Source organism: Drosophila subpulchrella, unplaced genomic scaffold (assembly GCF_014743375.2).
Source record: "Drosophila subpulchrella strain 33 F10 #4 breed RU33 unplaced genomic scaffold, RU_Dsub_v1.1 Primary Assembly Seq26, whole genome shotgun sequence".
In the NCBI taxonomy this organism is placed as follows: domain Eukaryota; kingdom Metazoa; phylum Arthropoda; class Insecta; order Diptera; family Drosophilidae; genus Drosophila; species Drosophila subpulchrella.
In genome coordinates, this window is record NW_023665556.1 from 1,486,799 (window position 1) to 1,512,529 (window position 25,731).

General features: G+C 41.1%; 1 protein-coding gene across 8 annotated transcripts in view; it reads right to left on the minus strand.

Annotated features, from left to right (window-relative positions):
• LOC119559607 (transcription-associated protein 1) overlaps positions 1–25,731 on the minus strand; it is a 518,267-nt gene that overhangs the window by 384,408 nt on the left and 108,128 nt on the right. The window contains exon 6 of one of the 8 annotated variants that reach the window (XM_037872628.1): positions 22,278–25,634. The exons of the other annotated variants lie outside the window; for them this stretch is intronic. Within the exon in view, the coding sequence (XP_037728556.1) occupies positions 25,497–25,634 (138 nt within the window). The 3' untranslated portion in view covers positions 22,278–25,496. Of the gene's footprint in view, positions 1–22,277; positions 25,635–25,731 lie in introns of those variants that run through there. 8 annotated transcript variants of the gene reach the window in all.

The following is a 25,731-nucleotide window of genomic DNA, read 5'->3' on the forward strand; positions in this document are numbered from 1 at the left end:
ACGGTCAGTAAGAATATGTCGAAAAAAGTAGCTGTCAGGTTTAATGAAACCCAGCGAAATGCATTCGACCACCTTCGTAACATTTTGGCATCCGAAGATGTCATATTGACATACCCTGATTTCAAATCACCGTTTGACTTAACCACTGACGCCTCAGCGAGTGGAATAGGCGCGGTACTGTCCCAGAATAAAAGACCTATTACTATGATTTCACGCACGCTAAAAGACTGCGAGCTGAACTACGCCACAAACGAAAGAGAATTATTGGCGATAGTCTGGGCAAAAGGCAAACTCCAGAATTACCTGTACGGTAACAATGAGGTACGGATCTTCACAGACCACCAGCCTCTCACGTATGCGGTATCCGACAAAAATACCAACGCTAAAATCAAGCGATGGAAAGCATTCATTGATGAGAACAACGGGAAAGTATTTTACACACCCGGAAAACAAAACCTGGTAGCTGACGCATTATCAAGGCAACCCCTGAATAACTTAGAGGCTGAAGCCCAGTCTGACGCGGCTACGGTGCATAGTGAGCTTTCACTCTCGTACACCATAGATACCACAGATAAACCTCTTAACTGCTTTAGAAACCAAATTATTTTGGAAGAAGCGGACCATCCGCTTCGGCGAGATTTCATAGTCTTTGGAAACAGAACTCGTCATATCATCAATTTTAATAACAAGGACTTGCTTGTTGAATCCGTTAAAGAGATCATCAACGCCAACGTTGTGAACGCGATTCACTGCGATTTACCTACCCTAGCTCGCATCCAACATGCCTTGAGGCAGGAATTTCCTGCGACAAAGTTCTAGCATTGTAAAACCTTTGTCAGTGACATAACCAACGCTAATGAACAGTTGGAAATCACTAACACCGAGCACAATCGCGCCCATAGGGCTGCCCAGGAGAACGCAAAACAAATTCTCCGGGATTATTACTTCCCGAACATGTCAAAATTAGCTAGCGAAGTAGTCGCAAATTGCAAGGTCTGCAATAAAGCCAAATACGACCGCCATCCCAAGAAACAGGAATTGGGAACTACGCCCATCCCATCATACGTTGGGGAAATGTTGCATATCGACATTTTTTCGACCGACAAAAAAATTTTCTTAACTTGCATTGATAAGTTCTCCAAATTCGCTATCGTACAGCCCTTGATTTCCAGGGCAATAATAGATGTACGAGCACCTATTCTTCAGTTAGTAAATGTTTACTCTAACACCAAAACTATATACTGCGACAATGAGGCCTCCTTTAACTCAGAGACAATCACGTCATTGCTGAAAAACCAATACAGCATCGACGTTGTCAATGCGCCACCGCTACACAGTAGCTCCAATGGCCAAGTTGAGAGATTTCACAGTACCCTGGCGGAAATTGCCAGATGCCTCAAAATTGATAAAAAATCGAAGACACTGTGGAACTAATATTGAGGTCTACTATAGAATACAACAGGTCGCTACATTCGGTCACAGAGTTTAGGCCGATAGAGGTCATCCACGCAAGCAGCGATGAGATGAAGCTGGCAATTAATGCCAAGATTGACAAAGCACAACAATCCAACCTAGATAGGGTTAATCCTTCTAGGCAAAACAGAGTCTTCGAAGTCGGCGAAAGAGTACACCTTCGCAACAACAAAAGATTAGGGAATAAATTGACACCGCTTTATTCAGAAGAGCGTGTAGAAGCAGATCTGGGAACATCTGTTCTCATTAAGGGGAGGGTGGTCCATAAGGACAACATTAGGTAGGCACTCCACTCGCCACATTCGCCCTTATATTAAAACCCAATCTTCGCTAAATGCCCACAGTCCCATATGAGGAAGCTGCTGGAAGTGGACATTGAGCATGCTCAAAACCTATTGGAGGAACTAAAGATACACCATAGAATGGCCAGGAGCCTTGATTTTTTGGGCTCAGTCCTTAAGGTCGTAGCGGGTACACCCGACGCGGAAGATTTAAGTAGAATCAACACCAATCAAGCGTCGCTTATCGAGGCTAATAACAGACAGGTTGTTATTAACACAGAGACACAGAAGCACATCAACCTACTCACAGACACAGTAAACAAGATACTCAGGGAGAAGAGGGACGGGCTTGTCGACTCAGGCCATTTGTATGAAACACTCCTTGCCAGGAATAGAATGTTAATATCAGAAATCCAGAATTGCATGATCACCATCACTCTTGCTAAAAATAATATCATCAATCCTACCATTTTTAATCACAATAACCTAAATCTATTTTCGACGAACAGCTAACAGAGGTCCCTATAGTTAGCCTTATGGATGTATCTAAGATTAAAATTCTTCAAAATAATGTTCTTGTCCACGTTATAGTCCAGTATCCTAGAGTTAAGCGTATTTGTAAAAAGGTCCTGCTCTTCCCTGTTGCACATTACCATACTATGCTACAAATAGAAAACAACATCGTGGCTGAATGTGATGACGGAATCCTAGCAGTCTCAGGTTGCACTTCTACCAATTTGGCCACATTTTGCAAAAAAGCGCCCCAAGACACCTGTGCCAAGCAGTTACATGCAGGCGGGGCGGCTACATGCCGGACGCGGCCCAGCAATCTGGAACCCCTTACAATTGTGGACGACGGAGTAATTATCATTAATGAGAAACTGACGAGGATTACCATCGATGACGGTCCCACAACGACCATAATAGGGACCCACCTCATTACTTTTGAGAGAAAGGCGGTGATCAACGACTCCGTATATTTGAACCTCAACCACTCAGTGAATATGAGCCCGGGTATTGCGGCCTCCCCCTTAATTAACATCACGGGACACGATCACATACTGAGTCTACCATTGCTACAGCGGATGAACGAGCATAACCTGCGTTTACTGCAGGAGCTACGGGATGACGTGTCGGATGGAGGTTCCCCGAGGATTTGGTTCGCCGCAGGAGTTGCCGTCAGCCTCATGCTATGCGGCTTGGTCCTGCTCCAACAACACTGCAGGCGCAAACGAGAGGCAGCCCAGCTACAAAAGTCCATCGACGAACTGGCTGTCACCGAGGACGGCGTCCAATTTAAGGGGGGAGTAGTTAACAACCAACCCCCAGCTTAGGCTGAGCAGGCCAGTTCTTACTTACCTTATTAATGTTAATCATTTATCATGTTTACCATTCTCTAGTATTAATCACTTTTTATTATTATCAATATTATTATTACATTTCTCCCTCATGCATGGTCCACCCTAAATCGGGTCCGACTTATTGGCCCTAGAGCTGAGCCAGCACATTGTACCATTCCGAGCCGTGGCTCCTTTTCATTGGCTGACAACGATCGTATGACTTTTGCAAAATGTGCAAGGTCAGCGGTCTGCCACGGGCATCCGGCTATGCATGAGTTTTTGTTCAATCTTAAGTTTAGTTTTAATTTGGATTTGAAATAAAGAGCTCCAGCTCGTTCATAAAACTCCGGCCTTAGCCGTTATATTATTTTGATTATCGAATTTGGTTATCGTGCCTTAAGGGCCGTGACATCGGAGATAAGTATCTCCCACCGTATACTTCGGAAGAAGCAAGGGAGTCGAAGCTACCACCCGACTCCGCTGTGACTGCCAATCTTGGTGGCCGCCAACAATCAATCAGCGGGCAGTACTCTACTGCCACCCCCCTACGGATATATCACCTACCGGCTCTACCCCTGCCGCGGAGGAGCCGCCAGCCGGCACGGATAATTAAATAATTTGTACACGGTTTGTTCCGCACAAATTGACTGACGTCCAAAAATTGCTCAGAATTCAACATTCGAAGGACATCATTAAAGAGGCAAAAAAAGACCCGAACTTCCTTTCCAAGATTGTGACTGGTGACGAAACGTGGTGTTTTCAATATGATCCCGAAACGAAACGCCAGAGTGCTGATTGGAAGGCGCCGGACTAGCCGAAACCCAAAATACCGCGCCTGGAAAAGTCAAAAGTGAAGACAATGCTGATTTGTTTTTATGATTCCAAGGGTATTGTCCACTAAGAATTTGTTCCACCCGGCCAAAACGTTAATGCGGTATTCTACCTTGGAGCTTTGAAGCGTTTGGTGCGCCGTATTCGACGTGTTCGGCCCGTATATCGCGAAGATGGAAGTTGGCGTTTGTTGCACGATAACGCGCCGTCTCATCGATCGACGCTTGTGTCCGACTATTTGACCAAAAATCACATTTTAACCATCAACCACTCCCCGTTTTCACCTGATATGGCACCATGCAACTTCTACCTTTTCGGAAAAATGCATTTGCCGATGAAAGGAAAGCGTTATGCAGACGAAGAGGCCATTCAAAAGGCTTGCACCGGCATATTGGCGGCCATACCGAGCTAAAACACTCGTTCGACATGCGTTTGGACCGTGCAAAACGCTTTATTAAAGCAGAAGGAGACTATTTTGATTAAAATAAATTGATTTTGCCGAAAAAACTATTTGTTCTGTCTCTTTCTTAAAAGTCCTGTTTACTTTGGAACTCACCTTGTAAAACTGACCTTTTAGATTTATCTGAATTTAAAATCGCTTTGCACCTATTATTACCGATTGTTGTGTTGTCTACAATTCAAGATCCATTTCACATAATGATGGAAAATTATTAATTAATAATCACGTCGCAAAATGTAGAAATAAGTATTACGTAATGTCTAATTTTAAGACAGAAATATTTAATAATTATTGCACAATAAACCCTAAAGGTTCTCGTTTCCCCGAATTACTAAGTGGAGAAAAATCCTTATGTAACAAAATTAGAGAAAACAAGGAAGAACGCTATAGTCGAGTACCTCGACTCAGCTAAAGGGACTAAAGGGAAATGGAGATATGCAAGCAGCGAAGCGAGATTGAAATGCGTCACCTACCCGCGATCTCAACATATGGTTATGTGGGCGGTAAACTTTTTTTTGGGTAAATCGATAGGTATTGACGCGACTTATACATTTCATTTAAAATTTTTTTCTATCATGAAAGTTGTGGGCGCCACAGGCTTTCGTGGTTTGTGGGCGTTAGGGTGGGCGTGGCAAGGTTTTTTCAGTTAACATTTTTCATCTAGCATGAAAATTGTGGGCGCCACAGGTTTGGTCGGTTTGTGGGCCTTAGAGTGGGCGTGGAAATCCTTTTTTTTATCAATCGATAGGTATTGACGAGACCAATACATTTCAGTTAAAATTATACACATACCATACAAAATTTTTACTGAAATGTATTAGTCTCGTCAATACCTATCGATTTTTTTTTAATGCTTTGCTATTTATTTTTTGAATCTTCCGCCTTTGCACAAGCCTGAAAATCTTTGATTTTTACCAAACTGTCCCCTATTGGCTACCTGAGTATGATTGTGTGTATAAATTGACAAGATCTTTCCTTTCCCACCTGCAGCAAAGTATGTGCGACCTCTTCTAACCAACACTCTCCTTTATTCTATGATTTTGTGTCTCCTTTATCGATTTGATGGTGTCCTATTGGTTACACTTGTAACAAATATTTTTCAAAAACAATACTTCTCATCTCTTCTAACCAATGAATAGTCGATGTAACCTACTAGAATTACCTAAGTTTTTGAATTTAAAAAAATCTTAAGTATGCACCTCTCATCTTCAATATTATCGTTCAAGCCCACTTCAAACACTATAAATGATCGAGGACAATAGTTAGTCTTCCAAAAATAGTCTTGAAGTGGGATACTCTACTACGTCAAACGCAACTTAAGTTTTTTTTTTTTTTTTTTTTTTAATGCTTTGCTATTTATTTATTGAATCTTCTCCCTTTGGATACTAACAATAAGTGTATCAAATCTTAGACTAATTAATCTATCTCTCAGTCATATGACTGCTGTTGTGCTAAAGGGGCCCGAAAGTTATAGCTGGCTTGGCAGGTCGTTGCGTTGTAGACGGGATCGGCTGGAAACCCAAGTCAAGCCTCTTGCGAGGCGATTGGGGTGCACAGAGAGTTTTTCGTTGTAGGACGCTTTTTGTTTGTCTATTTCATCTTTTACGGTAGGAATGCTTAGGTCCCTGTGGATGTTTTGGTTGCGAATATACCATGGTGCCCCAGTGATAGTTCGCAGGATTTTCGATTGAACGCGCTGTATAATGTCTATGTTGCTTCTGCTGGCGTTTCCCCATAGCTGGGAGCCGTATGTCCAGATGGGCTTGAGAGTGGAGTTGTAGAGCAAAACCTTGTAGTCCAGACGCAGGGGCGAACGAGCGTTAAGAATCCAGTGGAAGCTGCTGGCCTTTAGTTTTAGTTGTACTTTCTTGCGTTCGATGTGTCTTCTCCAGGTTAGTCGTCTGTCAAGGTGGACGCCGAGATACGTTACATCGTTGACTTGGGGAATCTGCGTATTATTCAATAATAGTGGAGGGCATGTTTGCCTGTTGAGAGTAAACGTTATGGTTTACATTTTTGTTCATTTATTTTAATCCGCCAATCAGATAGCCACCTCTCTACTACGAGGAGGTGGTTTGCTAGCTGTGTTGTGGCTCGGTCTGGGCACCTCGAGCGACTTAAAATTGCGGTGTCGTCAGCGAACGTATATGTTGTTAGCTGCTCGTTCGTGGGAATATCCGCTGTGTATAGGAGGAACAGAGTTGGCCCTAGCGCGCTTCCTTGCGGGACTCCGGCTTTGATAGTGTTGTCGTCGGATGTTGTTGTATTGCACCTTACTGCGAAGGTCCTGTTGTATAGATACGATTCAAGAAGCTTGTGAGTGTAATCAGGCAAGTGTGTTTTGATTTTGTGCATGAGGCCATCTAGCCATACTCGATCGAAGGCTTGAGATACATCGAGGAATATTGCGCTGCAGTATTCCCGATGCTTAAAGGCTGTGCGTATTTCTGATGTTATTCTGTTAACGTGTTCGATTGTTCCATGGTTTTGTCGAAATCCAAATTGATGAGCAGGGATAACATTGTGTGCTCCTAGATATTGTGTTATGCGAGTTAGAAGGCATTTTTCAAACAGCTTAGACAGACACGATAATAAACTAATTGGTCTGTAGGATGACGGAATTGTGTGGTCTTTTCCGGGCTTCGGTATCATAATGATGATAGATTTTTTCCATTTTTTCGGATAGTAGCCGAGAGTTATAATCCCATTGAAGAGCTTACAAATAACCTCAATGGCAGAGTTTGGAAGTTCTATTAAAATTTTTGGGGTTATTTGGTAACCGCCAGGGGCCTTTTTCGGTTTCAGTTCACCAATGACTTTCGCGATCTCCTTTGGCTGAAACAGTGGTGGTAGGTTAATAGATTCAGATTCGATTTGTGGTAGGAAAAATGAACCAGTGGCAGGGTTCGGCTGGAAGGCGTTTCTGAGATGTAAAGCAAAAGTTTCGGCTCTATCTTCGTCGCTGCGGACCCAGATGCCAGATGAGTTTCTTATCGGAGTGACTGTTTCGATTGGAGAGCTCAGATTTGGGTGAGCCCTCCACAGAGGATGTTTTGTACTGGTTGGCGAAAGTTTTTTAATGTACTGCAGCTGTGCATTTTCTGTTTCTTGCTTTAGAGCTCGATTTAGTGTGCGAGTGGCATCCTTAAGACGTTGTTTTGATGACGGCGATCTGTTGGTTTGCCAGGCACGTCGCAGGCGCCTTTTTTTTCTAGGACTAACCGTTCAATTTGCAGATTAGTTTTAAAGTGGTTGGTTTGCACGTCCCTGCCTTGTGGTGTTGAGATAGTGGCTGCCTCCACTAATACTTCTTCAAGAGCATCGGTAGAGCAGTCGATGTCCGCTTCGATGTTGAAGTGAGGGGTTAATTTGGTGTGTGAGCTTACATACTTTTTATATTTTAACCAGTTGGTTCTGTTCGACGTCAGCCTGAGGGGGTGGTCTGTGGTTTTTGTGCTGATAAGCAGATAAGCAGAAAGAACTAGTGAGCAGAGGTACCCCGAAAGGAGGTGTACTATCACCCCTCCTGTGGAATATCGCAGTAAATAAACTACTGCGGATTCTGGAAGGAGGAGGTTGTAAGGTAGTGGCATGCGCAGACAATGTCGCCATCATCTTTAATGGAAAATATTCACAAACACTTGCGATCTTATGACCGCTAAACTTAAAATACTATCGGAATGGACGATAGAGAACGGACTTGGGGTAAATCCCTCGAAAACGGAACTTGTTCTATTTACAAATAGATACAAAATTCCACAACTCAACCCACCCATTCTAAACAATTGTAATCTCTCTTTTAGCGATCACGCCAGATACTTGGGGTTAGTATTGGATAAGCGCCTCAAATGGGGCTTAAATAACCAAGAGAGAACCAAGAATGCGACCATTGCACTTTACTCCTGTAAAAAAGCAATTGGGCTAAGATGGGGCATGTCTCCTAGAATAGTCAACTGGATATACACAGCGGTAGTCAAGCCAATCCTACTATACGGAGTGGCTCTGTGGTGGACCGCTCTGCACAAACAATCCATACTGACTCCTCTAAACAAAGTACAGCGAATGGCGGCTTTGTGTATTAGTGGAGCCCTTCGAACCACCCCGAATGAAGCGCTGAATGCGATATTGAACCTTCCTAGCCTAGACTTAGCAGGCATGGAAAGGGCCAAATCGGCAGCTATTCGACTGAGGGATACAGGGCAGTGGAAAGCCCAATTTTATGGGCATGCTAAAATTCTCCAGCATGATAAATCGATTCCGAAGATAACGGATCTATGCAAATCCATTGAATATAGTCACACACCCTTTGAGGACCTGATTCCAGATAGAGAGGAATGGGAGCAGGGCCGACCGGGCACGACGGGCTGTTCACGACGCAGACTTTCGTCACCCACAAAATAATAATCACACCAGAAAATCCAAAAAAAGGTTTTTGTTTTATATTGATTATTTAGTTCTTAATAAATTCCAAGCAAAAACAATGATGATACAAATGAGACTAAAAGTAAAAACGAAAAATACCCGCATAAACTCAACTTTGCACGTAAGCACTTTCTCACCTATTTTCGGTTTCTTACTTCTCTTATCAGCATAGATCTGAAAGAGTCACCGTTATATTTGTTTTCGTATTATTTTTGATGTCCGTAGCGCAGATAAAAACGTGTTTCGGACTAGCAAAGTATTTTTGAACTAGCTTGTAATTATTAACAATTTGTAAAAAATTTTCGAGCATAAAAATGAGAAAATTATCTGAAGCAATTGAAAATAATGTTGTAAGCCTGACCGAGAATGGTTGTACTTCACGTGCAATTTCCAAGTGGCTTGGTATAAGCCAATCGGCGGTGATCGCAGTTCAAAAGAGACCGGAATGTGACTTCCAAAGCGCAAGTCGCAGGTCGTAAAAAATTATTAAAGGAGTCAGATGCTCGACTAATGATGTCTGAGATGAGAAGGAACAAGCTTCTAACACCAAAGGGTGCTTCTTTGGCTATTTAAAAGAATGTTAGCGAATGGACTGGTAGAAGAGCGCTGCGAAACTTCCGATATATTTCAAGTGTAAAAAAAAACAAACCTGCATTATCCGAAATGTTATGTAAATGTAAAAATGTTACAGCGCGATTGAATTTTCAGGGGCACACAAAAGTTGGACTGTTGACGATTGGAAACGTGTTGTCTGGTCTGACGAGTCAAAATTTAACCGTTTTCAGTCTGACGGAAAACAATACTGCTGGCGTAGACCCGGAAAACAATCCGATTGAAAATCTTTGGTCAACCGTGAAAAGACGGCTCGGGCAGTACGAAGCAGCTCCATCAAACATGGCCAACTTTTGGGAGCGTGTTGAAGCAGAATGGAGTCGTGTTCCTAAAGACATAATTGAAAATTTGGTAGAAAGCATGCTAAGCCGCGTACATGAAGTCATATCAAATAAAGGTCTTTTGACGAAATATTAATATTATTTTATAATTAAAACTTTTTGAAACGTGCAAAATTGAGTTTATGCGGGGTTTTTTTCGTTTTTACTGTTACTTTCATCGAATTCATCTCTATCACCATTGTTTTTGCTTAGAATTTATTAAGAATTAAATAATCAAAATAAAACAAAAAACTTTTTGGGATTTTCTGGTGTGATTATGATTTTGTGGGTGACGAAGGTCTGCGTCGTGAACATGCACTCAATTTTGCTCACCACAGTTTACTATCAGCCTAATATGGGTTCCGGGTCACCGGAACCATCAAGCCTCTCCTCTCAGGAAAGGAGAATGTCGGTATGCCCATGGCAACTTGCAAGCTAAATATAAAAACTACTTTAACAAACTAGCCAACACCCATTGGCAAAACGCACTACAGTGTCGTATCTCTCACCAGACATGGCCTGTGATAAACAACAAAAAAAACCTCGGAATTACTCAAATTCAGCCGCACAGAGTGTGGCATGTTGATTCGAGCTCTTACAGGCCACTTGCTTGTTGGCACACATGCCGGCAGGCTAAAAGCGCCACAAAATGATTTCTGCAGAAGTTGCAGGGATGAGGAAGAAGAGGAAACGGTAAAACACCTTCTCTGCTTCTGCCCAGGCCATTGCAGACTCAGACTGAAACACTTAAGAAGTCCCTTTATCGACGGTCTTAACGAAATATCGGAGATTAATCTCAAAAACATAAGTGCCTTTATAAAATCTTCCGGGTGGAAGACATGCTGATCAGCTTAACACAGGTTGAAACTACTAGATACCGGACCCTAGAGAAGGAAAAACGAGATCATGCGGTATTACAATGGACCCATAGAGGTCTAAGTGTGTCGGACCATAGCCCAAACCTAACCTAACCTAATGTATGTTTGCTAACTATGAACAATCTTAAAGCGTATTATGTAAATATACTTAAAACTAAATGTATTAGGTGTTCAATAAAATATTTGGTCGAACAGTTTTGTTTGAAACAATTTTATTTGCCGTGCAGTCTGGCTTTCAACTATGTACACGCACATGCATAAATACATTTGGCATTGTCTGGCCCTGACGTCATTGCTTTTCTTCTTAGGGGCGTTAGAGTGGGCGTGGAAACTGTTTTTATCTGAGCGTTAGCATTGATAGTTTCCAAAGCGTTCAGCGTTCATATGGACGATATTTAGAAGTTTGTGGGCGCTTGAGTGGGCGTGACAACAATTTTGTTGGGTCACTCGATAGGTATTGACGGAAGCTATAAATTTCTGTTAAATGTTATTCTAGCATTAAATCTGTAGAATACTACGTTTTGGGAGGTTTGAGGGTGTTAGAGTGGGCGTATCACCCTGACGAAACAAACTTGCGCTGCGCAGGAATCTGTAGAATCTTCACGCCTAATTCCAGTATTGCAGCTCTTATTTATTTATTTATTTTATTTACATAAATCTAGCTTAAGGGAAAAACTATAGGCTAACTAAATTAATAGCTCTAGCAGCTAAGGCCTTCAGCTCATCTGAGGTGTGGAATTAACAACATTTTTATTTACATTTAAATTTTTAACTTAATTTGGGCTTTTTCAAGAAATGTGATGAATTTTATGATGTTGTAAAGGGTTGGATTTGAGATGGTGTTCATGGCGTTAAGTGATTGGAAGGATTCTGTTCTGGGTTGGGATAAGAAAGGGCAGTGTATAATGATATGTTGGATGTCTTTTGGGGAGTGGTGGCAGAATGGGCATGTGTTGGGAAGTGTTCTATCCATGTACTGGGCATTAGTCAGTTTGGTATGTCCTAGTCGTATCCGGTGTATGAGTGTTTTGTGTTTTCCTATTGGTGTTTGGGGGTATCTGACAGATGGATTGCGGTGAGGTCTGTAGCATTTGTTTGTACCAAGGAGATACATTGTTGTAGATGTCAGCTTGTTTTGATTGTATGTGTTTTTTCAAGAAGTGTGAAATGTCGTTAGAGTTGTTGTTTGTGGAGTAGGTACGGGGGTATTTGTGAGCCTCTTTGGCTGCTTTATCGGCGTTTTCGTTCCCTGTTATGCCGATGTGGCTGGGGATCCAAATTAGTAACATTTTAGGGAAGTGGTTAGAACCGAGGTTTCTGATGGTTGAGGGATAGTAGGAATGGTTATTGGAGTTGGTGAGGGATAGCATGTTTGCCTGGTATTTTTAGCGCAATTTTGACCGCTTCGTGGATGGCTATTAGCTCGCTAGAGAGAACAGATGAGTAGTAGGGAAGGAGTTACACTATAGCTGATTATACCGTTGGCGTCGGTGTAAAGAGATTGAAAGAGTTATTTATATATTGTGGGAGATGTGCTGGTTTTGTTGTAGTTGGATGGTGTTGTGTTAGTAGCTTTGTTAATAATTTCCATGTCGTATTTTTTGTTGTAGTTGCTTTTGATTGGTGCAAAGGGAAGGTGAAGTTGCTTACAAATGTTAATTATTCTGTCTATTGTACTGGAATAATTGAATTGCTCTTTGGAAGTTTTAGTAAGTTTTTTTGGGGGGTGTCAAAAGAGTGTATAAGTTTTTTTTTTGAAAGTTTGCCTGTTAATAGTTTTGTTCTGTGTTCTATTACGCTTATATTGGCTTCTAAAAGTAAGTTGTTAGTTGGTGTTGTCCTAAATGCACCTAGCGCTGATCTGATTGCTGAGTTTAGGGAAGTTTTTATACGGTTAATTAGGTGTTTAGGAGCGTTTCCGTAAATGGGCAAACAGTAAATATATATATATAAATATTTTTGAGATGAGGATAGATCTTACGATATGGATTAGCGAGGAAGTGTTGGTATTGCATTTTAGAGAGGAAAGGTATTTAATAATGTTCAGGGGCTTGCATAGTTATACCCGTTACTCGTAGAGTAAAAGGGTATACTAGATTCGTCGGAAAGTATGCAACAGGCAGAAGGAAGCGTTTCCGACCCCATAAAGTATATATATTCTTGTTCAGGATCACTAGCCGAGTCGATCTAGCCATGTCCGTCTGTCCATCTGTCCGTCCGTCCGGATGAACGCTGAGATCTCGGAAACTATAAGAGCTAGGCTAGAGATTTGGCGTGCAGATTCCTGAGCTTCTTACGCAGCACAAGTTTGTTTCAGAAAAGTGCCACGCCCACTCTAACGCCCACAAACCGCCCAAAACTGCGGCTCCTACAGATTTGATGTTAGAATAAAATTTTAACTGATAAGTATTGTTCCCATGAATACCTAACGATTGAACCAAAAAAAAGTTTGACACGCCCACTTTAACGCCCACAAACTTCAAAAAATCGTAAGTGTGAACGCGGATATCTGGGAAACTATTAACAATAGAGAATTGGGATTTCAGTACTTGATTCCGTAGCCTTGTACGCAACGCAAGTTTGTTACGCGGATATGCCACGCCCACTCTAACGCCCAAACCTGTGGCGCCCACAATTTTCATGCTAGGTAAAAAATTTTAGTTGAAATGTATTAGTCTTGTCAATACCTATCGATTGATCGAAAAAAAAGTTTGCCACGCCCACTTTATCGCCCACAAACCGACCCAAACTTCAAAAAATCGTAAATATGAACGTGGATATCTCGGAAACTATTAAAGATAGAGAATTGGGATATTCAATTTGGATTCCGTAGCCTTGTACACAGAGCAAGTTTGTTACGCGAATATGCCACGCCCAAAAACCGCCCAAACCTGAAACCTGAAATGTATTGGTCTCGTCAATACCTAACAATACCTAACTATAGCGTTCTTCCTTGTTTGGTTTTTAATTTGGTTATGTGGGTGGACCAGTTGTATCTATTGTTTAGCGTGAGACCTAGGATTGTTGTGTTGTTAGTTTCTGGGATATTTACAGTGCCGGTACGGATTTCAGATTTGCAGTTATGTTTACGGCATATGTGTAGGCTTTGGCATTTTTCAATTGTTAGGGAGGCTCCAGAGTCGAAACACCAATGTCCTATTTCCTAAAAGAGGGAAGAGAGGTCGACTATGGGGTTTTTTCTCCTGTTGTGTTCAATAATTAGGTGGAAGTTGTCGGAGTAAGCAAAGAATTTGATTTGCATTGGTAGGGCTATTATTTTTGTTAGGGAATTGTAGGAAATTAGGAAAAGAATGACTGAAATGGGTGAACCTTGTGGGATGCCATTGTCGAGAGGAAAGCTGCTAGACAGATTTCTGCCGTTTTTGATAATTATTTTCATATTTTTCATGAAGTTGGAGACATAATTTATGATTCGGGGTCCGAGCTGCCATTCTTGGAGTTGTTGAATTATTGAGTAAATACCTATTTTATCGAAAGCCTTGGAAAAGTGATAGAGAGGTGGCGCTTTAAGAATATGGATCTAGTTGCTAGGTGGTCTACATATAGAACTGTCTAGAACTGATTTACCTCTTTTGAATCCGAACTGGTTGTTGTGAATGAGTTTGTTCGTTAGAACAAACCACCACAACCTTTTCGCAATAATTTTGTCCAAAATTTTGGCTATGCATGGGTTTAAGGATATAGGTCTGTAGGATTTATGTTCAATTTGCGGTTTTGGGGGTTTAAGGATAGGAAGGACGAGACTAACTTTGTAGGCTTGCGGTATGTGTGTACTTAGAATATTATTAAAATGATTGAGGATTCTGATTTTGAAGGAGGGAGGAGAGTTTTTGATCATGGAATAGGACATGCGGTCCATACCAGGGGTGGAGCTTTTGAGGGAGTTGAGGGCAGATAACATTTCTATATAGGATATGTCGTTTTCAATTTGGTTGGCTGCTTGACTCGGAATGTAATTTATTAAGGTATTTAAAAGGAGTTTGTTAGTTCTAAAGGAATCAGAGAAGGAGAGGAGTTTGAATTTATTTTTTTTTGTGTTTTTTAGCAATGTAAGTTCCTGATTCCACCAGGGGACTGCGTGTTTAAGGGAAAAGGTTGTGTTTTGTGGAATAGCTATATGAGCAGATTGTATAGGTGTTTTTTTAATTTGTGCAGCTTCTTTATTAACGATGCTGTTACAAGGTTGTGTAGAGGAGCTGAGTTGTGTTTTGGTGTTGGAACATAGTTTCCAGTCTGCTTTGTTCAGATTAAAGGATGGTTGGGCGAGAAAGTATGGAGAGGAAGTGTTTGAGAACATTAAAATAAGGATAGGAAAATTATCGCTTCCGTGAAGGTCATCGATCACTCTCCACGTTATTTCAGGTGCTATGTCTGCAGTGGCATGAGAGAGGTCTATGTGTGTAAATGTGTTGTGAGTCTTGTCGTTAAGGAGTATATAGTCTGATCTTTCTATGAATTTGGCAACAATGTTGCCCCTAGAGTTGGCTCTGGGGGAACCCCAATATAGGTGCCAGCTGTTGAAATCACCTAGGACTAGGTTTGTTAGGGAAAAGACGTTTTGGAGGTTGTTTGTGTGAAATTGTTTGTTGGGAGAGATGTATGTGGATATTAGTGTAAATATTGTTTGTAATTAATCAGAATGGCAATAGCTTCAAACTCTGGGATAAGTAGGTGTTGCGTGTGGGAGATAGAATTATGCACCAGTATCGCTGTGCCTCCGAATGCATTATTATTATGGCTGCAGAAAAGTGTAAAGTTTACAGGGGCAGGTAGGGATTCTGTGTGAGATATATGGGTTTCTTGTAGGGCAATTACATGTGGGTTATATTGTTTGAGGAGTATTTGTTCCATTGAATTATTTTAAGCATTAATCTAAGTTAGTAAGGGTGATTGGTATTTCAATTAATTTCCATATCTCATGAGTCGCTAGAAGCATTCAAAGGCGAAGTTGGCTTTTTTTTTTGTGGTGGTTTTGGCTGCGGCCTTGAGGTTTGCGATCATGCGTTTGGACGTGGTAAGCGGTAGGACTTGGACAGTGTTGGTGGTTGGTTTGGGGGGTTGGGTTAGTTTTAGTTTATCTAAGTTATTATCTGTGTTCGTGAGGTCTGCGTATGATGTTGGGGTAGTCCTGGAGGTAGTTGGTCCTTGTTGGGTATGGTTGGGTCCTTTGAGATGATGAGGTCCTGTGTTTTGTTGTGGTGTAGTTTTAGTTATTGATGCGTATGAGTGTGGGGTGGTGACTGAGTAACGAGATCGTAAGATGGAGAGAGCAGTTTTGTTGTCGCATTTTTTGTAGTTTTAATTGCTGTAATTTCTTGTTGTGTTCTAAGTATGTGGTAACTTCTGCTTACAGAGTTGTGAGGATCGGCGGTTTGGTTTTCCTTGCAGCTTACGCAATGTGCGGGTCTTGTGCATTTGTCGTTAGTGTTTGGGTCCAAGTGGTTGGCGAATGTTTTTTAATGTACTGCAGCTGTGCATTTTCTGTTTCTTGCTTTAGAGCTCGATTTAGTGTGCGAGTGGCATCCTTAAGACGTTGTTTTGATGACGGCGATCTGTTGGTTTGCCAGGCACGTCGCAGGCGCCTTTTTTTTCTAGGACTAACCGTTCAATTTGCAGATTAGTTTTAAAGTGGTTGGTTTGCACGTCCCTGCCTTGTGGTGTTGAGATAGTGGCTGCCTCCACTAATACTTCTTCAAGAGCATCGGTAGAGCAGTCGATGTCCGCTTCGATGTTGAAGTGAGGGGTTAATTTGGTGTGTGAGCTTACATACTTTTTATATTTTAACCAGTTGGTTCTGTTCGACGTCAGCCTGAGGGGGTGGTCTGTGGTTTTTGTGCTGATAAGCAGATAAGCAGAAAGAACTAGTGAGCAGAGGTACCCCGAAAGGAGGTGTACTATCACCCCTCCTGTGGAATATCGCAGTAAATAAACTACTGCGGATTCTGGAAGGAGGAGGTTGTAAGGTAGTGGCATGCGCAGACAATGTCGCCATCATCTTTAATGGAAAATATTCACAAACACTTGCGATCTTATGACCGCTAAACTTAAAATACTATCGGAATGGACGATAGAGAACGGACTTGGGGTAAATCCCTCGAAAACGGAACTTGTTCTATTTACAAATAGATACAAAATTCCACAACTCAACCCACCCATTCTAAACAATTGTAATCTCTCTTTTAGCGATCACGCCAGATACTTGGGGTTAGTATTGGATAAGCGCCTCAAATGGGGCTTAAATAACCAAGAGAGAACCAAGAATGCGACCATTGCACTTTACTCCTGTAAAAAAGCAATTGGGCTAAGATGGGGCATGTCTCCTAGAATAGTCAACTGGATATACACAGCGGTAGTCAAGCCAATCCTACTATACGGAGTGGCTCTGTGGTGGACCGCTCTGCACAAACAATCCATACTGACTCCTCTAAACAAAGTACAGCGAATGGCGGCTTTGTGTATTAGTGGAGCCCTTCGAACCACCCCGAATGAAGCGAAGAATGCGATATTGAACCTTCCTAGCCTAGACTTAGCAGGCATGGAAAGGGCCAAATCGGCAGCTATTCGACTGAGGGATACAGGGCAGTGGAAAGCCCAATTTTATGGGCATGCTAAAATTCTCCAGCATGATAAATCGATTCCGAAGATAACGGATCTATGCAAATCCATTGAATATAGTCACACACCCTTTGAGGACCTGATTCCAGATAGAGAGGAATGGGAGCAGGGCCGACCGGGCACGACGGGCTGTTCACGACGCAGACTTTCGTCACCCACAAAATAATAATCACACCAGAAAATCCAAAAAAAGGTTTTTGTTTTATATTGATTATTTAGTTCTTAATAAATTCCAAGCAAAAACAATGATGATACAAATGAGACTAAAAGTAAAAACGAAAAATACCCGCATAAACTCAACTTTGCACGTAAGCACTTTCTCACCTATTTTCGGTTTCTTACTTCTCTTATCAGCATAGATCTGAAAGAGTCACCGTTATATTTGTTTTCGTATTATTTTTGATGTCCGTAGCGCAGATAAAAACGTGTTTCGGACTAGCAAAGTATTTTTGAACTAGCTTGTAATTATTAACAATTTGTAAAAAATTTTCGAGCATAAAAATGAGAAAATTATCTGAAGCAATTGAAAATAATGTTGTAAGCCTGACCGAGAATGGTTGTACTTCACGTGCAATTTCCAAGTGGCTTGGTATAAGCCAATCGGCGGTGATCGCAGTTCAAAAGAGACCGGAATGTGACTTCCAAAGCGCAAGTCGCAGGTCGTAAAAAATTATTAAAGGAGTCAGATGCTCGACTAATGATGTCTGAGATGAGAAGGAACAAGCTTCTAACACCAAAGGGTGCTTCTTTGGCTATTTAAAAGAATGTTAGCGAATGGACTGGTAGAAGAGCGCTGCGAAACTTCCGATATATTTCAAGTGTAAAAAAAAACAAACCTGCATTATCCGAAATGTTATGTAAATGTAAAAATGTTACAGCGCGATTGAATTTTCAAGGGCACACAAAAGTTGGACTGTTGACGATTGGAAACGTGTTGTCTGGTCTGACGAGTCAAAATTTAACCGTTTTCAGTCTGACGGAAAACAATACTGCTGGCGTAGACCCGGAAAACAATCCGATTGAAAATCTTTGGTCAACCGTGAAAAGACGGCTCGGGCAGTACGAAGCAGCTCCATCAAACATGGCCAACTTTTGGGAGCGTGTTGAAGCAGAATGGAGTCGTGTTCCTAAAGACATAATTGAAAATTTGGTAGAAAGCATGCTAAGCCGCGTACATGAAGTCATATCAAATAAAGGTCTTTTGACGAAATATTAATATTATTTTATAATTAAAACTTTTTGAAACGTGCAAAATTGAGTTTATGCGGGGTTTTTTTCGTTTTTACTGTTACTTTCATCGAATTCATCTCTATCACCATTGTTTTTGCTTAGAATTTATTAAGAATTAAATAATCAAAATAAAACAAAAAACTTTTTGGGATTTTCTGGTGTGATTATGATTTTGTGGGTGACGAAGGTCTGCGTCGTGAACATGCACTCAATTTTGCTCACCACAGTTTACTATCAGCCTAATATGGGTTCCGGGTCACCGGAACCATCAAGCCTCTCCTCTCAGGAAAGGAGAATGTCGGTATGCCCATGGCAACTTGCAAGCTAAATATAAAAACTACTTTAACAAACTAGCCAACACCCATTGGCAAAACGCACCACAGTGTCGTATCTCTCACCAGACATGGCCTGTGATAAACAACAAAAAAAACCTCGGAATTACTCAAATTCAGCCGCACAGAGTGTGGCATGTTGATTCGAGCTCTTACAGGCCACTTGCTTGTTGGCACACATGCCGGCAGGCTAAAAGCGCCACAAAATGATTTCTGCAGAAGTTGCAGGGATGAGGAAGAAGAGGAAACGGTAAAACACCTTCTCTGCTTCTGCCCAGGCCATTGCAGACTCAGACTGAAACACTTAAGAAGTCCCTTTATCGACGGTCTTAACGAAATATCGGAGATTAATCTCAAAAACATAAGTGCCTTTATAAAATCTTCCGGGTGGAAGACATGCTGATCAGCTTAACACAGGTTGAAACTACTAGATACGGGACCCTAGAGAAGGAAAAACGAGATCATGCGGTATTACAATGGACCCATAGAGGTCTAAGTGTGTCGGACCATAGCCCAAACCTAACCTAACCTAATGTATGTTTGCTAACTATGAACAATCTTAAAGCGTATTATGTAAATATACTTAAAACTAAATGTATTAGGTGTTCAATAAAATATTTGGTCGAACAGTTTTGTTTGAAACAATTTTATTTGCCGTGCAGTCTGGCTTTCAACTATGTACACGCACATGCATAAATACATTTGGCATTGTCTGGCCCTGACGTCATTGCTTTTCTTCTTAGGGGCGTTAGAGTGGGCGTGGAAACTGTTTTTATCTGAGCGTTAGCATTGATAGTTTCCAAAGCGTTCAGCGTTCATATGGACGATATTTAGAAGTTTGTGGGCGCTTGAGTGGGCGTGACAACAATTTTGTTGGGTCACTCGATAGGTATTGACGGAAGCTATAAATTTCTGTTAAATGTTATTCTAGCATTAAATCTGTAGAATACTACGTTTTGGGAGGTTTGAGGGTGTTAGAGTGGGCGTATCACCCTGACGAAACAAACTTGCGCTGCGCAGGAATCTGTAGAATCTTCACGCCTAATTCCAGTATTGCAGCTCTTATTTATTTATTTATTTTATTTACATAAATCTAGCTTAAGGGAAAAACTATAGGCTAACTAAATTAATAGCTCTAGCAGCTAAGGCCTTCAGCTCATCTGAGGTGTGGAATTAACAACATTTTTATTTACATTTAAATTTTTAACTTAATTTGGGCTTTTTCAAGAAATGTGATGAATTTTATGATGTTGTAAAGGGTTGGATTTGAGATGGTGTTCATGGCGTTAAGTGATTGGAAGGATTCTGTTCTGGGTTGGGATAAGAAAGGGCAGTGTATAATGATATGTTGGATGTCTTTTGGGGAGTGGTGGCAGAATGGGCATGTGTTGGGAAGTGTTCTATCCATGTACTGGGCATTAGTCAGTTTGGTATGTCCTAGTCGTATCCGGTGTATGAGTGTTTTGTGTTTTCCTATTGGTGTTTGGGGGTATCTGACAGATGGATTGCGGTGAGGTCTGTAGCAAGGAGATACATTGTTGTAGATGTCAGCTTGTTTTGATTGTATGTGTTTTTTCAAGAAGTGTGAAATGTCGTTAGAGTTGTTGTTTGTGGAGTAGGTACGGGGGTATTTGTGAGCCTCTTTGGCTGCTTTATCGGCGTTTTCGTTCCCTGTTATGCCGATGTGGCTGGGGATCCAAATTAGTAACATTTTAGGGACGTGGTTAGAACCGAGGTTTCTGATGGTTGAGGGATAGTAGGAATGGTTATTGGAGTTGGTGAGGGATAGCATGTTTGCCTGGTATTTTTAGCGCAATTTTGACCGCTTCGTGGATGGCTATTAGCTCGCTAGAGAGAACAGATGAGTAGTAGGGAAGGAGTTACACTATAGCTGATTATACCGTTGGCGTCGGTGTAAAGAGATTGAAAGAGTTATTTATATATTGTGGGAGATGTGCTGGTTTTGTTGTAGTTGGATGGTGTTGTGTTAGTAGCTTTGTTAATAATTTCCATGTCGTATTTTTTGTTGTAGTTGCTTTTGATTGGTGCAAAGGGAAGGTGAAGTTGCTTACAAATGTTAATTATTCTGTCTATTGTACTGGAATATTTGAATTGCTCTTTGGAAGTTTTAGTAAGTGTTTTTGGGGGGTGTCAAAAGAGTGTATAAGTTTTTTTTTTGAAAGTTTGCCTGTTAATAGTTTTGTTCTGTGTTCTATTACGCTTATATTGGCTTCTAAAAGTAAGTTGTTAGTTGGTGTTGTCCTAAATGCACCTAGCGCTGATCTGATTGCTGAGTTTAGGGAAGTTTTTATACGGTTAATTAGGTGTTTAGGAGCGTTTCCGTAAATGGGCAAACAGTAAATATATATATATAAATATTTTTGAGATGAGGATAGATCTTACGATATGGATTAGCGAGGAAGTGTTGGTATTGCATTTTAGAGAGGAAAGGTATTTAATAATGTTCAGGGGCTTGCATAGTTATACCCGTTACTCGTAGAGTAAAAGGGTATACTAGATTCGTCGGAAAGTATGCAACAGGCAGAAGGAAGCGTTTCCGACCCCATAAAGTATATATATTCTTGTTCAGGATCACTAGCCGAGTCGATCTAGCCATGTCCGTCTGTCCATCTGTCCGTCCGTCCGGATGAACGCTGAGATCTCGGAAACTATAAGAGCTAGGCTAGAGATTTGGCGTGCAGATTCCTGAGCTTCTTACGCAGCACAAGTTTGTTTCAGAAAAGTGCCACGCCCACTCTAACGCCCACAAACCGCCCAAAACTGCGGCTCCTACAGATTTGATGTTAGAATAAAATTTTAACTGATAAGTATTGTTCCCATGAATACCTAACGATTGAACCAAAAAAAAGTTTGACACGCCCACTTTAACGCCCACAAACTTCAAAAAATCGTAAGTGTGAACGCGGATATCTGGGAAACTATTAACAATAGAGAATTGGGATTTCAGTACTTGATTCCGTAGCCTTGTACGCAACGCAAGTTTTTTACGCGGATATGCCACGCCCACTCTAACGCCCAAACCTGTGGCGCCCACAATTTTCATGCTAGGTAAAAAATTTTAGTTGAAATGTATTAGTCTTGTCAATACCTATCGATTGATCGAAAAAAAAGTTTGCCACGCCCACTTTATCGCCCACAAACCGACCCAAACTTCAAAAAATCGTAAATATGAACGTGGATATCTCGGAAACTATTAAAGATAGAGAATTGGGATATTCAATTTGGATTCCGTAGCCTTGTACACAGAGCAAGTTTGTTACGCGAATATGCCACGCCCAAAAACCGCCCAAACCTGAAACCTGAAATGTATTGGTCTCGTCAATACCTAACAATTGATCCAAAAAAAATTTGACACGCCCACTCTAACGCCCGTAACGCTTAAATCTGTCTACCACCGGTAGGTGGCGCATTTCAATCACGCTTTGCTGCTTGCATATCTCGATTTCCCTTTGGTCCCTTTAGCTGTGTAAGGGGTATCTGAAAGTCGAGGTACTCGACTATAGCGTTCTTCCTTGTTTGGTTTTTAATTTGGTTATGTGGGTGGACCAGTTGTATCTATTGTTTAGCGTGAGACCTAGGATTGTTGTGTTGTTAGTTTCTGGGATATTTACAGTGCCGGTACGGATTTCAGATTTGCAGTTATGTTTACGGCATATGTGTAGGCTTTGGCATTTTTCAATTGTTAGGGAGGCTCCAGAGTCGAAACACCAATGTCCTATTTCCTAAAAGAGGGAAGAGAGGTCGACTATGGGGTTTTTTCTCCTGTTGTGTTCAATAATTAGGTGGAAGTTGTCGGAGTAAGCAAAGAATTTGATTTGCATTGGTAGGGCTATTATTTTTGTTAGGGAATTGTAGGAAATTAGGAAAAGAATGACTGAAATGGGTGAACCTTGTGGGATGCCATTGTCGAGAGGAAAGCTGCTAGACAGATTTCTGCCGTTTTTGATAATTATTTTCATATTTTTCATGAAGTTGGAGACATAATTTATGATTCGGGGTCCGAGCTGCCATTCTTGGAGTTGTTGAATTATTGAGTAAATACCTATTTTATCGAAAGCCTTGGAAAAGTGATAGAGAGGTGGCGCTTTAAGAATATGGATCTAGTTGCTAGGTGGTCTACATATAGAACTGTCTAGAACTGATTTACCTCTTTTGAATCCGAACTGGTTGTTGTGAATGAGTTTGTTCGTTAGAACAAACCACCACAACCTTTTCGCAATAATTTTGTCCAAAATTTTGGCTATGCATGGGTTTAAGGATATAGGTCTGTAGGATTTATGTTCAATTTGCGGTTTTGGGGGTTTAAGGATAGGAAGGACGAGACTAACTTTGTAGGCTTGCGGTATGTGTGTACTTAGAATATTATTAAAATGATTGAGGATTCTGATTTTGAAGGAGGGAGGAGAGTTTTTGATCATGGAATAGGACATGCGGTCCATACCAGGGGTGGAGCTTTTGAGGGAGTTGAGGGCAGATAACATTTCTATATAGGATATGTCGTTTTCAATTTGGTTGGCTGCTTGACTCGGAATGTAATTTATTAAGGTATTTAAAAGGAGTTTGTTAGTTCTAAAGGAATCAGAGAAGTTTGTGTCCTTGGCTTCTTGCGACCATAGGTCCCCGAAGGTGTTGGCTATTTCTGAGGGGCAAGTGTATGTGTCTTGTGTAAGGGGGTTGTTTATAGCATGTATATGTTTTGGTGGGTGAATAACCGCATAATCGTTTTATGTTGGCCCACATTCTCGATGGGTCGGAGAGTTATGGTTGATGTCTGAAGTAAAATTGTAAAATCCTTTTTTTTTTTTTCTTTAATAGCTCTTCTAAATTAAGCGTTGGCTTTTTAAATTCTAAAATGTTTCTTGTGTTTATGTTTCGTTTTAGGAGTTTGAATTTATTGTTTTTTGTGTTTTTTAGCAATGTATGATTCCACCAGGGGACTGCGTGTTTAAGGGAAAAGGTTGTGTTTTGTGGAATAGCTATATGAGCAGATTGTATAAGTGTTTTTTTAATTTGTGCAGCTTTTTTATTAACGATGCTGTTACAAGGTTGTGTAGAGGAGCTGAGTTGTGTTTTGGTGTTGGAACATAGTTTCCAGTCTGCTTTGTTCAGATTAAAGGATGGTTTGGCGAGAAAGTATGGAGAGGAAGTGTTTGGGAACATTAATTAATTAATTATTAATTAAATTATCGCTTCCGTGAAGGTCATCGATCACTCTCCACGTTATTTCAGGTGCTATGTCTGCAGTGGCATGAGAGAGGTCTATGTGTGTAAATGTGTTGTGAGTGGTTGGAGTCTTGTCGTTAAGGAGTATATAGTCTGATCTTTCTATGAATTTGGCAACAATGTTGCCCCTAGAGTTGGCTCTGGGGGAACCCCAATATAGGTGCCAGCTGTTGAAATCACCTAGGACTAGGTTTGTTAGCGAAAAGACGTTTTGGAGGTTGTTTGTGTGAAATTGTTTGTTGGGAGAGATGTATGTGGATATTAGTGTAAATATTGTTTGTAATTAATCAGAATGGCAATAGCTTCAAACTCTGGGATAAGTATGTGTTGCGTGTGGGAGATAGAATTATGCACCAGTATCGCTGTGCCTCCGAATGCATTATTGTTATGGCTGCAGAAAAGTGTAAAGTTTACAGGGGTAGGTAGGGATTCTGTGTGAGATATATGGGTTTCTTGTAGGGCAATTACATGTGGGTTATATTGTTTGAGTATTTGTTCCATTGAATTATTTTAAGCATTAATCTAAGTTAGTAAGGGTGATTGGTATTTCAATTAATTTCCATATCTCATGAGTCGCTAGAAGCATTCAAAGGCGAAGTTGGCTTTTTTTTTTGTGGTGGTTTTGGCTGCGGCCTTGAGGTTTGCGATCATGCGTTTGGACGTGGTAAGCGGTAGGACTTGGACAGTGTTGGTGGTTGGTTTGGGGGGTTGGGTTAGTTTTAGTTTATCTAAGTTATTATCTGTGTTCGTGAGGTCTGCGTATGATGTTGGGGTAGTCCTGGAGGTAGTTGGTCCTTGTTGGGTATGATTGGGTCCTTTGAGATGATGAGGTCCTGTGTTTTGTTGTGGTGTAGTTTTAGTTATTGATGCGTATGAGTGTGGGGTGGTGACTGAGTAACGAGATCGTAAGATGGAGAGAGCAGTTTTGTTGTCGCATTTTTTTGTAGTTTTAATTGCTGTAATTTCTTGTTGTGTTCTAAGTATGTGGTAACTTCTGCTTACAGAGTTGTGAGGATCGGCGGTTTGGTTTTCCTTGCAGCTTACGCAATGTGCGGGTCTTGTGCATTTGTCGTTAGTGTTTGGGTCCAAGTGGTATTCTTGTCCGCAGTTGTAGCATAGTTTGTTGTTTCTGCATCCATTACTGATGTGGTTTAACAAAAAGCATTTATTTCATCTAAGGGGCAAAGAAATGTATTCCCTAACGTTAGTTTCCTGGTAACCGATCATAATATATTCCGGGAGAGTAAGAGTGTTGGAGGTGAGAATTACAAGGCCGGTCTCAGTAAGAGTGCCGTTTTGTCTCTTAAGTATTTTTTTTGACGTCGCAGACTAGCTGATTAGCTAGTTCTCTTTTTATTATGCTTTCGTCGATTCCTCTAATATCGTTAGAGTATATGACTCCCTTGGTAAAATTAAGAGAGCTGTGAAGTTGGACGATCACGGCTTTCTCGGCGAAGGCTTTAAGTTGGAATAATCTCTTTGCTTGAAGGTTAGTTTAATCAGTAGAGTTCCGTTTCTGAATTTTTTTACATTCTTCGACTTCCCCGCTGCAGACAAAGTCAATTTGCTGTTAATCTGAAATATGCGAGTAATAAAGCGAAAAGAATTTCATTGAAATACGCGAAATAGCTTAACGGCGATGTTATCCTGAATATACCAGCAAAAGATGAGT